The following is a 14,943-nucleotide window of genomic DNA, read 5'->3' on the forward strand; positions in this document are numbered from 1 at the left end:
GGCATCAATCTAAATAGGGAGAGGTACACGATTGGAATGTGATGACCCGTTTTGTTTGAGAGAAGGCATTTGTAATTACGAACCAAAAAGAGCAAAGAGGTACATTTCAGCACTTTAGTAAAAGCCCAACATTCACACAAGTATAGTCATTGCTAAACTTTTATGAGGAGTAATTCATAATTTGGATCTTAAAGTGCAACATTTAAGGCGTTAGCTCTTTTCATTCAAATTGTGATTACACAGGACAGTTCCGGATTCAAATTAGTTCTACTCGTCTCCCAAGGGGATACAGCTCTATTCTTCTTGGAGCGTTCTATCACCCGCCAGGTGCTAATGACTCTGCTTTTTTAGAGTATTTAGAGAGGTGTTTGTCATCATCTATCGAAACACGGTATTCCAACTGTAGCCTTTGTTTGTTTGCGGAATGTGCGCGTAGTAATAATATGTAAGAAAGTCGCAGCGCGTCTCTACTTTCTTAAGCAATTAAAGCGCGCAAAAGTCCCAGCTAATGACCTTCTAAGTTTCTACACCAGTTGCATACGCCCAGTTACAGAGTATGCATTCCAGTCTTTCATAACGCTCTACCGCAATATCTCTCCGATCAGTTAGAACGCCTGCAGAAGCGAGATTTAAGTGTATTTGGATACATGGGTATTTTACAAAGCAATAACCTTAAAATTCTTATAGGGACGTTTATTCTATATATCACCAGATAGAGCGTTTGAGAAAAAGTGGTCGGAGAAGGAAAGAAGGCCGAGTTTCCTTTGAAACTTTTGTTTGTTTGACTCGAAATCGAAATGAAACTACTCAAATATTTAGTTAAGCATGTTCAATTAGCTGTCTTGCGATCAATTGTGTTTGAAAATGTTGAGGCTTTATGGTCAAGGAAATTGAAACCCCGTGATAACTCAAGCTGGCTGAACTGTTTAAGTCATTTTTTATTAATCAATTTGTGTCGCATTTTGAATGCTAAATTTCTAATTGATGTATTTAAGTTTCAGTATGGTGTCCCGTTACGAAGGCCTTGTCAGGAAAACCAGGGGATTTTGTACTTATACTAACTTATTGATATCACAATCAAGGCTTTTCGGAAACCTTGTCGTCTAAGCATATATTGGTTGTTTTAGTTCCTTTTGAACAATAGTTTCTGACATTCTCAGACCGAAATAAAAAGTTTATCATCCTCCTTCTTTTCAAAACCTGCTGTAGATACGAGTACTCAAGATTGCTTACAATATCATTTTGTTAAGTTAAGTTATAAAATGGACACGTAAATCCAAGAATTGTTTTGAAGGCATTATTCATGTTGTTGTTATTTTATAACTCGTCAACTCCATCCACGTCATCTTCATTTGTCTTGACATCTTGCACAAGATAATAGTCTTTCGACTCGTCAACTTTGTCAAAATCAAAGTATTCAACTTCCTGATGCATCAGCCTTTCCAGCCTTCCAACCAGTTCCTGGAAACTCGGCCTTTCATTTAAATCTTGTTTCCAACAGTCCAACATCAAAGAATAACTGAAAAGAGTAAAGAAATGAGGATTACTTGTTATAGGGGTCAACGACAAACGAAAGCCATTTAATCAAACTGACGACTTTTAGTCTCCTCTGATGCAGTATTGTGCATCTTGCACAAATGATATTTGACAATAAAACTCGTGCCATATACAAGAAACCTCTTTTCTTACAAATAAAAAAAGCTACCCACAGGTTAAAAAATTTAGCCTTCTTAGTCAAAAACGCTGTTATCATTGTTTGTATTGGAATTGCGAGAACTCGTCGGGAAAAACACACAAAGTTAATCAGCGAAGTTATTCTCCAAATGACAATGGTTGTATAGTTGCAAACAATCAAATGAAATGAAAAAATTAAATGGTACCAGCTTTGCTCGTGAATAGGGGATATACTTCTGTTTTCATAGTCACTAATCTTATTAATGTTCGAAACTGAGTTTAATGCCGGCAAGCTTCGTACACATGATCTGAACACAGTTCAGGTTTCTCCATCCGGTAACCAGTCTGTATCAATCTCATGAGCTCTTTATTTTTCAAGAGTGGATAAGGTGAGCCTCCTAAAAACAAATTAAGTACAATTAAAAGAATAAGTATATGCATGGTGAAACCTCGCTAAACGAGGTTACTTATTCTCCGTAAGGGGGTTTTCAGTACACACAACGTTTATGACCATCTCCAGTTCGGCGACACATTACTTTCTGGATTTAATATTGATGGGAGCGTAAACTAAAAAACCAAAGGAAATCGCAGTGATACTATAAGAAATATCAATGCAGGTATATAGGGATCATGGGGCCTACAGATGGATAAATGAAACTTGGATTTTTTTGACAGATAAAGTTATTTTGATATAATTACCAACAGTTGCAATTTCCCACAGAACAACTCCATACGACCATCTGAAAAGAATTGTAGTGCATTCTGTTGATACTGATACTGTACGCTAACTTTTATATTCGTACTCTTATTAGGACTGACAGGAATCCAATTTGGTCTGCAATCATATGAGTATGATTATAAACCGAATCGGACGACGCGAAGTATTGTTACCTTTTAATCATAACCATTACAATTTCCGAAAAAAGACGAAACATTTATTTGGAGCGGGTTTACAATACTAATTATCTAAATTAAAAAAAAATTCCCCATTTTGGAAATTCCCAGTACTGTGGGGTATGTGGTTGTTGATATGGTTATTGTGATGAATTCTGTAACGGGTGGATTTAACTAAGTGGAATCAATATAATTGGCTTTTTAACTGTTCGATTACAGGTGTCCAATCACAGCCAACTGTCCGATTATAGGTGTCCAATCACAGCCAACTGTCCGATTAAAACGCTTCAGAATAATGAGTGAAGGCAGCTAATGCACCAGTCACATTTGAGAAAATCTTAATGGTTGTGATTACCAATCCAGTCAATTACCACTTTTTGTTTCTCTCTTTGCATAGAAAATTATATTTGTTAATACCTTCCGTTTACATCAGCTTTTTACTGAAGTCTTGATCTATCTGTGCCACTTTTTGGGAATTTGTTAGGAATGATTTGGAGGGGAAATAAAGAAATATATATTCTTTAGGGTAAATATTAGTTACGTCTTCTCCTTTTGAGACAAATTCATGAGGTATTCGATAATTATTTGAATGTGCTTTTTAAAAAATTATTACCACAGGGAAAATGGTAATTTTTAGTGAGTCCCTCAATTTTTTTAAATTCTGGTTGGATACTGCAGCTGTTACGAAAAAAATGAAAAGTTACTAACACATCGCTTTTTGAAGTAAATATCTGTTCGTAAAGTGACTCAGGTGCCATCCATTTAACTGGCAGTTTCTTCTGCTTCTGCACCTCATACACCTCATGATACACTTCTCGCATCAAACCAAAGTCTGCAATCTTGAGCTTTTTACCGTGCCCGACAAGGACATTCCTTGCCGCAAGATCTCTATGAACGAGGCCTTTCTCGGAAAGATAAGTCTAAAGAATCAAAACAATTGAATAAAGGAACAATCACAATTTGCCATCAGGTGTATGAGGAAGGGAGTAATCTTCACCAAAAAGACTTCGATTTGAGACAATTTGAACAATCGGGATTGAATAGTATTAACTCTTGCAATGACCATACTTTGTAAAAACAGATTTTTCCTCTGTTAAATTGTGGAAGACGCGGTGAACCAATGCTTATTGTGCTGGACTCAAGGTCTAGGGGCCGGTATCAAAACCTGGCTGGGTCATTCTAGCTCGCAACCTGGTGGGTTCACCGTGTTTTTAGGCAAAATACTTTACTCGCAAAATGCCTCTTTCCATTCAGGTTTACCTATGAGTACCGATAGATTGTGAGTTTAACCCGACGAAACGCAGGGAGCTAACAAACTCTTCCATGGGGGAGTAATAAAATTGTAGCCGCTTCATGCTACAGAACTGGGAAAGGCTGCAAGGTGTTGTGCGCTACTGCTCCATTGCAAATTAACTACTAAGGCAACTGAGAGCATATATACGTCACCGTTTGGTGTACAATGTCAAATTTTCAGATTGAAATTTTGCTTATTCTGAATCACCATCTCTTCTATTTTTATTGTTCTCATTTTTACGTGTGTTATTCCTTATCCTTGTCAGACAATTTTTTTAGGTTTTGCCCTATTTAAAAGCATTTCCATTTGCTGCAAAACATGACATTAGACTTAAAATAACGGGAGATATTTACACTGGGTACTTAGCATCGCAATTCTTTCAACATTTTTATTGCAGACCAGTTTCCCTTACCATGCCTCCTGCTATCTGCCATGCAAATGACAGAAGATCAGCTGGAATGAAGGACTCGCAATCAGTACTACACTCTTCATCTGTCTTGCCGGGCCTTTCGTCTGCCTCCTCTCCCACAGTTGGCAAAACGACCAGTGGTATTTTACATTCATCGATTCCAGGTTGACCTGGGCCATCATTAGGATAGAAAGCTTCTGGATTGAGTTCTGGTATTTCTCCCTTCCAGTCACTCTCAGTGTCGGTCTGCATTTAACACAGCGAACGTTTGGAAGCTTCAGATCTAACTGTCACCTCGGTATGCCTTGCGTAAATCAAAGTAGATACTTATAAAACAATATTTTGAGGAAAAGTTAGTATGGGGAGATGCTTCTACAAATCCCACCGCGAGACCAAGTAAAAAAGAAACAAATCTTCTGTTGCAATCTAAACAAAAATCCAAATACTGTTTACCTGATCAATGAATGAGCCAAACAGAGCAGTCCTAGATCCTTCGTAAAGATTGTTTTCTTTTGCTGTGCTGTCAGCCAAGCCGTTGATCTAAGCAAGGGACAGTTGTCGACATGAAATGATACTGTCAATGGTCCCAGTGAAAAGCAACAGTAATTTAATATACAACTCCCTTAACTATCTCAGTAGATTCTCGCTAAGATCTTTTTTACTTTTCGTGCTTTTCAATAATTGTATATGAATAATTGTAGATACCACCAGGTCATTGGGATTATTTCAATGTAGTTAAATTTTTCATGCGTAGGCTTTCCACTAAGATTTAAAATCCTAGGAGCATACTTACTTGTACATGATTAATGCGACCTTAAACAGGGTGACTTAACACTAAGCATGTGTCACCCGAATAATGTTTATGAAAATTACCTGAGTCCGCTTGCCTCGAAGCCAATGAAGCAAGTCACCGTGAGCCACGTACTCGATAACAAGGAAAAAAGGTTCGGTCGTGGTCCAACAGCCGAGGAAGCTTAAAACATTCCGATGTTTACCGACTTGCTTCATCAGGTCTATTTCATCCAGGAATTGCCTTCTCTGCTCTTCACCAGCGTTTTCTTTTAACAAAAGATATATGCATTTATGATGATTTTGCAGCATGTAGTGCTATTTCCGGTCAGCACTTCGAAATTTTTATTATTAAAAGGCATTCTGGAAACCAAAAACCGATGCCGGAGTTTCCCTGATTTTGCCTTAAAAATTCATTGAAAAGGAAAAAAATTTGGACAGCGCTTAGAAACAAATGCCACTGTCCTCTGGAATTGAAGTAATTATTAGCAAATTAATAAAACTGCACCTCTGCTTCTGGCTATAATATCACGGAAATGTTTTGGCCGAAAAAAATTCTTTACTGGACTCGAGTTTAGGCGAGCACGACATAGACATCCGAGAGAAAAAGCTTCCGATAACTAGCGCGACAAAAAGAAAACTATTTAGACCACATCAATGGACTAACGTTATTTATTTCATGATATTCTTGACGCTCCTGCCATTTTTTGTTGCTGAATAATAATAGATGATGATAAGGATAAAATGCTGATGATGACATCGTAGAGGATCATATTCATACTCACCATGCAGTTCTTTTACGGCCACAATCATTTCTCTCTTAGCCTTTCCAATAAAGTCATCACCGTTTTTTAAGTAATCCAATCCGTTCTTGAGCGTTGCCTTATGAACCTTCCCAAATGCTCCCTCACCTAGGTCCTCGACAAATTCTGTTCTTAATGGATGGATTTCGCACTGCTCCAAGACATGAACATCTCTGACCGTCCTTGATCAAAATAAAATGAGCTTTTTCAGTTTAGTTGCACCATAATCCTGAGTCGAAAAACATTTGCTTCAACCTCAATCATAAGGAAAAGCTGGTTTTGTGATATTCATCATGGGAAAAAGTGATTATACCAACGATGGCAATCATGATAATAATAGTTATGATGATAATGATGATAATTAAAATAGTAATGAAAACGATGACAAAAAGTGTATTAAAAGGTATCGCCCAACAGACTCATGTTAGGAGTTCGAACTAACGTCAAATACTGTTCTCCTGGTTGGAGAAATAACGACGGGTGATAAAAATGAACAAGCTTTTTGGTCAGGAGGGATAAACTAAATATTTAACCTTGATTTACAGTAAAGTATGCGGCCAGAAATACCTTTTGTCTTGTTTTGAAGACCTCTTCCTGTAATAGTACCACACTCTTATGGTCAGTATAAGGGCAACCAAAACAACAACACCAGAAACAATCGGTGTGATTAGGCTCACCAGTTCTAAAGGCGGAGAATCTGTAAGAAAAGGACATCACTGTGATTGCAGCCTGCGAAAATTTCGTAAACGTTTTGCTTTCTATACAGCTTTAAAACCAGTTCACGAGGTGCTTCTCACTCAGCAGTTAACTAATTTAACTTGTTCTTCTCTACGCGAAAAATGTTTTCTTACTTTAATGTTTGAAAATTTTTTGTGGACCTGATCTCAACTGTGCTGGTTTGAAACTTTTTTGTAGAGCTGAACTCAACTTTGCTGGCTTGAAACTTTTTGTAGAGCTGATCTTGACCGTGCTGTCTAAGGCAAGATTTTCAGTTGGTGAAAAATTTCTGCTGTCAGGAGAGTCAAAGTTATTCAGCAAAGCGATTGCACAAAAAACTTAAAAAAACTGAATGTAAGAGCTTGTAATTTCCACTTTCAATACTCATGCTCTTTATTGCAAAAACTCATCTTTACCAAATATTATTTTAGACGAAAGGAGGCCATGAGTTTCAATTTCAATAAACTTGGTTAATTACTCTAAAATTGATGAGTTTTCAATACCTCTTAAATAGGATTCTCTACCTCCCTGCAGAGAGATTAAGCCGTCTGTTGTTGCCAACTGCAAGGAAGACAGTTCTCCACCTCCTAGTTCATTCCAGGCCCTGGCCTGAAACTCATACGTCGTGGAGCAATTTAGTATAAGTTCCGTTTGCTTGGCTCCTTCATCTGTTACATTTACATTTATCCAAGTGTCATCATCATTTAGTCCTTTTTTCCTGTAGCTGATCGTGTAAAAGAGTATCGGGCAGCCAGTGGATTTTGGTGAGGTCCACTCTAGTGTAATATTACATCCTGATACTTTCCGGTCAAATTTTTCAGGTGAACCAGGACGGTCTATCAATTTAATGAAGCAGAGCAAGGGTATAAAAAAACATAACGTTAGTTTCCTATAAACGACTGTTGCGTTACCGTTTCGAGTTACTATAGACTTAAGATGTATACTGAATGATCACGACGAAAATCAAACCTAGATTGGAAGACCTTCCGATGGGCGAAAGAAAAGAGGTTTGGATTGCTCTCATCCTTTCTTGCCTTCAAGGGATAGCAAAAAAAACAAAACAAAACAAAAAAAACAAAACAAAACAAAACAAAAAAAACAAAACAAAACAAAACAAAAAACGAAAAAACAAAAATGCCTGATAAAGTTTACTGCTTTTGAAGGAATTGTACCGGCTCGATTTGTGAAGATCTCTACAATGTCGGATGGAAGACCGTGTCCAAGTCTATTTTCTGCAATTACTCTCACTTGATACCTAGTATGAGTCTCCAGATGTGCAAACAGACATGTATTAGGCTTAGCGATGGCATAGGATGTGCAATTAATCCAATCTTCTATGGGACCAGCCCTTGTTATCTGCGCTAAGTAGCCGATTACTGGATCTCCTAATGCCCCAGAAATTGGTGGACTTCACGTTACGTTGATGGAGTTACACTCTTCCAAAATTAGAGGATGTAAGGTTGGCTGATATGGAACATCTGAAGGAAGAAATAAGCTTTTCCACTTCAATTCATAGAATTTCTGTCCTCAATCCAATTAACCACGCCTAAGAGGTGCGTTGAGTAAACAAGAAGGACTTCAAAGGAAACCTCGAACTCGTTATTAATGGATACCAACCGCAACCTGAACCAAAATATATAGTAGGTTTCAACGTGACTACCATCTATTTTTTCATTCGCAGCTAGCTAGTTTAAATCTATTTTTACCTTTACTGCTAAAATTTAGCTATCGTATAAGCTATGTATTGATATTGTCATTAACCTGCTAATAACATTAATGGCGTGGCGTATTAAATTGAATGAGTAACATACAGGGCTGAAACCCAGGGGATCATAATCTAACAATGGTATTCAATAAAATTTCACTTTTACTTCACCTTGTGCTGTTCTCACTTTCCAGGCTGCGCTATTTTCGCTTCGTCCCAGCGTGTTCCAAGCCGCAATGATGAATTCGCATTGTTTGCTGTATTGAAGCTGCAGTTGATAACTGGTAACTCCCGAGATGTTTATTTGGCTCCAGCTCTTTACAAGAGGTTGTACTACTCTGAAGTGAACGGAGTACATGAAAATATAGCAATTGTTATCTTCGGGGGCGCTCCAAGTTATAGTTACATTCCTTCCAGGAACTATTGAACCTTTGGATTCAATCTCCGGAGGGTCAGGTCGACCTATAAGCAATCAGAAAATTACTTCAAAAGTATCCTTGCATCCTAACTATAATTTTGTAGCTTACAGTTTTAAAAGAAAATTGCAAAATATTTTAATTTTTGACAATTTTATAATCTCTTGTTTTTGATCAAAGTCATGGCGGTTGATTAAAGTTCTGTATGATGTATTATCTATCTACTTATGTGCATGTACGTATGTGTGTTTGTAGGAATGTATTTATGTGCCTATGTGTCTATTTATCTATCTATCTATTGATCTATCTATTTATCTTTCTATCTATCTTTCTATCTGTCTCTCTATTTATTTATCTATCAATCTGTCTATCCGTCAAATTCATAATCTCTTGTTTTTGATCAAAGCCATGGTGGTTGATTAAAGTTTTGTATCATGTATAGATCGTTTTCTGTCAAGTGATCTCATTTTAATTGGCCGCCATATTGGTGCACATACTTGCCTGTAAACATATGACCACGAATATAAGAGATCCTCGCAGCTATAAACACTACTTAACTGGTAGTTGAAATAAGACCTAAAAATATTCAGGCCCGTACGGGATTTGAACCCATAACCTCTGCGATACCAGTGCAACGCTCTACCAACTGAGCTAACAAGCCAACTGGTAGTTTACTAGTTCAGTAGTGTTGATAGCTGCGAGGATCTCTTATATTCGTTTCTTCACCACAGTGCACATATGTGATTTTCATATATCTACAATCATTATTAATCACTTAGATGGTTTATTTGGACCCGACTTAATGACCAGCTCCCAGTTGGCTTGTTAGCTCAGTAGAGCGCTGCAGCGGTATCGCAGAGGTCATGAGTTCAAATACCGTACGGGCCTGAATTTTTTTCAGGTCTTATTTCAACTTATCTTCAACTACCATATGAATGTACGTATGTTTGGAGGAATGTATTTATCTATCTATCTTTTTATCTATCTATCCGTCTATCTATCTTTTTATCTATCTATCTATCTGTCTATCTGACTATCTTTTTTCATCTATCTATCTATCTATCTATCTATCTATCTACATTTCTATCTATCTATCTATCTATCTATCTATCTATCTATCTATATATCTATGTATCTTTTTATCTATCTATCTATCTATCAATCTATCCATCTATCCATTTATCCATCTTTCCATCTATCTATCTGTCTATCTATCTATATGTCTATCTATCTATCTTTATGTCTATCTATCTATCTAAATGTCTATCTATCTACCTATCTATTTATCCATCTATCAATCTGTCTATCTATCTCTCTGTCTATCTATTTTTCTATTTCTTTATCTATTAATTTATCTCTCTGTTTACTTATGTACCTTTACATTTATCTATTTATGTACCTTTCTATTTATCTATCTATCTATCTATATATCTACCTATCTGACTATCTATCTTTCAATCTACTTGTCAATCGATCTGTCTATCTTTCTATCCATCCATCTATCTATTTATTATCTACCTTTCCATCTATCTATATATCTATCTATCTATCTATCTTCTGTCCATCTTTCTATCTGTCTTTCTATGTATTTATTTTATCTATCAATCTATATATCTATCAAGTATATTGCAATAAGTTATACATCGGCGAGACAGGAAGACGAATGGGTGACCGATTCCGAGAACACCTTCGCGATGTGGAAAGAAATGACAAGGACGCATCCAAGCCAGTCGCTAGACACTTTAATCTTCCTTATTATTCTAAACAGCATATGGCAGTTTGCGGCCTTTCCTTACATCTAGGCAGTTCGGAAAGCCGTAAAACACTAGAACAAAAATTTGTATTCCAAATCGGCACCCTTAATCCCCACGGAATCAACGAGCGCTTTTCATTCAACTAATTTATTCCTGTTTTCTCGTCACCATATTCCCACCAATGGCGTAGCTCCACTTTCTACATATAAATCCACACACAACCCACAATTCCTCTAATCGCTCTGACGAAGGGTTAACGCTCGAAACGTCAGCTTTTTTACCCTTCACGGTGGCTAATTTACGTTTTCAACCCAGTTGTTAACACTAAATTACCTGCTATATATCTATCCGTCTATCTGTCTATCCAGATAGTATGTATGTATGTATGTATGCATGCATGCATGCATGCATGCATGTATGTATGTATGTATGTATGTATGTATGTATGTATGTATGTATGTATGTATGTATCTATCTATCTATCTATCTATCTATCTATCTAACTATCTGTCTATCTATATGTCCATCTATTCATCCATCCATTCATCCATTCGTCTTTCTGTCCATCCGGCCATTACATAAACGAACAAGACAGTTAGGCTTTTACAGTTTTTGTCATATGCCAAGAGAGAAATTATCACCTACCGAAACTAATGGGAGCTGTATCGTTCGTCCACTCACTAAACCCCTTCTTATTAGCAGCTCTGAGGCGAACATCGATGCGGGTGTCATTCTTATCGATTAGCAAACCATGGAATGAACATGTGTTATTCGGCAGGAAGTTACTACAGTTACGCCAGTTACCACCTTGCTTTCTCATCTGAACTTGGAAATCCGACACTGAACCTCCGCCAGAATCAAGAGACGATGGCCCCCAACTTACTTCCACTTCCCCGCATTCCTTTGGTTCAACTTTTGTAATCGATGGTTTAAAAGGTACTCCTATAAACGTATTTAAGAAACGTTAATTTTTTTGCCTTCGTCGAACTCTCGTGATATCATTTTCAAAGGGATAGTGAAATCAGTTATTAACGGCACTTTTAAGTAGAACGGTGAGTTTGCTTTATGGCTCGCAAGTATGGCTTCGGATTGAAAAGTCCGTTTTAAAGGCCGTGCCTTGTATTCTTGGAATAAGCCGATTTAATCTTGCCTCTCACCAAGCAGAAATATTGAAAAGTGTACCAGAAAATCTGCTGAAACGATGGGAGTAACCTGGGAGAGTAAAAGAATATTTCGTACTGCGTTAGAGATCCGGAAAAGCTCTGGTGATACTTATGGTTCTTGGATATCATTATCTTAAGAACAAAACACATTAAAAAAAACAACAACAACACAGAATCATTACCACGTTCCGTTCGTATGGACTCCAGAGACTTTTCACTGTAATGGTTATGTCCCTGTTGATTCCAGGCAATAACCATGATGTCGTAATTTTTGCTGCAATTTAACCAGAGACGATACCCGCTCACGTTTGACCTTTTCAAGTTGATCATATTCCACCCACTCCTTTTGTCTCTGTAGTGAATTGTATATCGTGTTATCGGGCAGCCGTTGGAGAAGGAAGCATTCCACGAAAGTTTAGCACTGCATCCAAAGGGAACCGCGTTTACAAGAAACGGACCTGGAACACCTGCAATGCAAAAACCACAGTTACTGCATTATCATCATTTTAATTGCTAATGATAATTTTCTCGTATTTTAACTGATCTTACTACTATCTTTGCAGTATGCTAACTTTACATTCTTCACTCCAAATGTGGACCAATCTCGTTTCTTGTGGATTTATTTAAACTAAAATAAGCCACCAACCGAAAGAATAGACTTTCCACTCACCATTACCATTTGTATATCCAAGTGAAAAAAATTAAATGTGATTCCCTAGCTTACCTGATGTAGTTATCAAAACTTCTTTGGCCCAATGACTAACTGATGATGAGCCATCGGAATATTTAGCGCGGATATTGAATTCATAGACTGTGTTTATCTGAAGTCCGATAAATGTGTATGACATTACTTCCCTTGGGACAATATAGTTCCATCTCGACTTTCCGCTTGCTGATCTAAGTGTAAGTTCATAACCAAAGATAGAATTGACTCCAGGCCCTGTTATGGGTGGAGCACTCCACTCAACTGTTATTGCACTTCCACAGTCGGTTGATTTCGAACTCAGAATTTTTGGAGGCGATAGTATTATAAATTCCACTGAAGAATAAATTATACAAAACATTTTTGGTGGCTGATTGGCTAAAATAATATGGGTATGGTTAAACGTACTAACAAGTTAGCGGATGGATGGATTGAGTGATGGATGAAAAAGGGGAGAAAAGATGAAAAATCAATATCTGACCTTATTTATTACCTTTACAAACAAGATATTTCAGGAACATTTGTCCTGTCCTTCAGAAAAGCTTTTTTGAGAAAAATTTGATCTTAAGATATTGCTTCGGATGCTATAGATTTCCTTATAGGTTTAGTCATAAAAGAGATGTGGAGGAACTTTTGAAAATGAGGGGAAATAATTCAGAATTCCAAAATAGATTTGAATATGAACGAACTTTTAAAACGTCTAACGAAGTTTCAGAAGATCTTTAGTCGGTGCCACACCGTTTCATGCAAGAACACTCACCCATGGAAATGTCTTTTGCCGCGAGCGAGATATTAGACAGCAGCAGCACACAAACGTATTGACCCAAATCTTCTTTAGAAGTGTTTGTAATACGAAGGATTGTAGAGCCTTTCGAATGGTTGCAAAAGTTGGGGGAAAGAATGGAATCAGACATGCTGTACTTATCACTTTTCCTTATGACACGGCCTTGAAACCTCCATTGCCAGTGGTAGAAATGCAATTTGTTAGAATCCAGGCCGTTCGCATGACATTTTAATGTGGTATTCGACAAGCCTAATTTAATTTGAGGATATCTTGTAGTAAGCTCTGGAAGAGTTGGTGGACCTACACGAGAGAAAAAGTTATGTTTACAACAAAAAATAATATCATCGGTTTCTGCTTATAACTGGATTTCTATTTAGACAGTAATGGCAGCAGTTTTTGAAACCAGCAACGCTAATAACAATAAACAAGCGATGATAATAAGGATAAAAATAGTAATAGTTAGAAAAAGGGCCATAATGGCGATTAAAATGATGAATAATTAATAATGGTAATTTTGGTACTCAGGGCGTGCAAATACGTGTTCATTTTTCTTTATCAGAAGGCAAACAATTCGTGTAATATATCGCGCGCTGGATATGAGTTGGCTATAACCAATCTCGTTTCCAATAGGTGCAAATGGAATAATTTTACAATTAAATTTAATTAAATCCTGAACATTTTGATTTTTGGAGCCTTGTTTCAGCTCCCTAATAGTTGGCGCAAAGCATGTTCATATAAGGTGACTCTAAGAACACTAGATATGTACTGTTCGTAATTGAAAACTAAACAAACACAGTTATTTGTCACTTTACCAAACTTCATTAGGGCTAGATAAACAAATTTATTTATCATTCATTCATTTATTTCATTTCTCTATTAGATAAGTGAATGAAGTGAGAAGCGACGGGAAAAAATAAATTAATAGATAAAGCTCCCTCACAGGTGACTGATACTTGAATATTACGCCTCCTTGTGGAAAAATTGTTCTTGGCTTCACAGGTAAAGTACGCGGCGTGAAGCTTGTCCAATTCAGAAAAGTGTAATGCTGAATTAATATTTTCTGCCCGTTTTTCTTCCTGAAGGGAGACTGAAAGGTTAAGATCCCCATCTCTGACTTCCATGCCGTTCATGAACCACTTGACTTTTGGGAGAGGCCAACCAGTCACGTTGCAAAGTATGACAGCACTTCTACCAGCGAAAAAAGATACAGAACCCTTTGCCATTCGAATTGATGGATTGTCTGTTCAAGAGAAAAGCGAAAATCGCCTTTAAATTTGACCTGAAGGGAACAGTTATAGTCGTTATTGATTTTTGAAAACGGCGTATTCTTGAAAGCGTTGCCTTATAGAGACTGAGATCCTTTTCAACGCTATGCTGGAAAAAGTTTAACTTCCCAACTTTACTTCAGCAATTTGTAGATAAATTATCCATTTAAAACTGAGCTTATCCAACAACTTTGAATATACTAGCTGTGCGTTTTAATGTGTGAGGAAGAAAAAATAATTTCAAACAGAGCTTTGTCTCAACAATTTAGACTTTTCGTCCACAATGAACCAGACCAGGAACTAAGCTTTCGACATACCTGCTGTGGTCGCTGCTTCTTGCAGTTTTCCACGGGATAACAACCTTACGCACGCATGCCCAAAGGATGCAGTGAAGCATTTCGAACGCCGGCAAGGAGTACATTTTCCATTGGGAACAGAAATTTTCACTAAATTTTTAAAGGAACGCACCTGGGTTGGGTCAAAGATCTGTTTTCTGCTGATTGGATGTGTATAAGCGCAATTTTACTCTAATGAAGTAGGCTTCTCAATGAACTATTCTCTGCTCTCCTAGCT

General features: G+C 37.2%; 2 protein-coding genes across 2 annotated transcripts; both read right to left on the reverse strand.

Annotated features, from left to right (window-relative positions):
• Positions 1 to 920: 920 nt before the first annotated feature.
• Positions 921 to 7,843, reverse strand: LOC113684526 (tyrosine kinase receptor Cad96Ca). The gene is made up of 11 exons (XM_089191815.1): positions 7,753 to 7,843; positions 7,084 to 7,416; positions 6,431 to 6,560; positions 5,846 to 6,045; positions 5,145 to 5,329; positions 4,725 to 4,811; positions 4,275 to 4,517; positions 3,277 to 3,488; positions 2,374 to 2,414; positions 1,976 to 2,072; positions 921 to 1,519 (listed from the first exon to the last, which is right to left on the reverse strand). The coding sequence occupies exons 4-11, from the start codon at positions 5,871 to 5,873 to the stop codon at positions 1,318 to 1,320; spliced, it is 1,095 nt and encodes a 364-aa protein (XP_089047941.1). The 5' UTR covers positions 5,874 to 6,045; positions 6,431 to 6,560; positions 7,084 to 7,416; positions 7,753 to 7,843; the 3' UTR covers positions 921 to 1,317.
• On the reverse strand, positions 7,467 to 14,403 carry LOC149035629 (contactin-5-like). The gene is given in 7 exon segments (XM_089191817.1): positions 7,467 to 8,058; positions 8,457 to 8,747; positions 11,101 to 11,397; positions 11,801 to 12,085; positions 12,343 to 12,657; positions 13,082 to 13,405; positions 14,046 to 14,403. Coding segments are annotated over 7 exon segments (2,253 nt in total). The 5' UTR covers positions 14,329 to 14,403; the 3' UTR covers positions 7,467 to 7,600.
• Between the last annotated feature and the right edge of the window lie 540 nt (positions 14,404 to 14,943).

Source organism: Pocillopora damicornis, chromosome 13 (genome assembly GCF_964200805.1).
Source record: "Pocillopora damicornis chromosome 13, jaPocDami1.2, whole genome shotgun sequence".
Lineage (NCBI taxonomy): Eukaryota > Metazoa > Cnidaria > Anthozoa > Scleractinia > Pocilloporidae > Pocillopora > Pocillopora damicornis.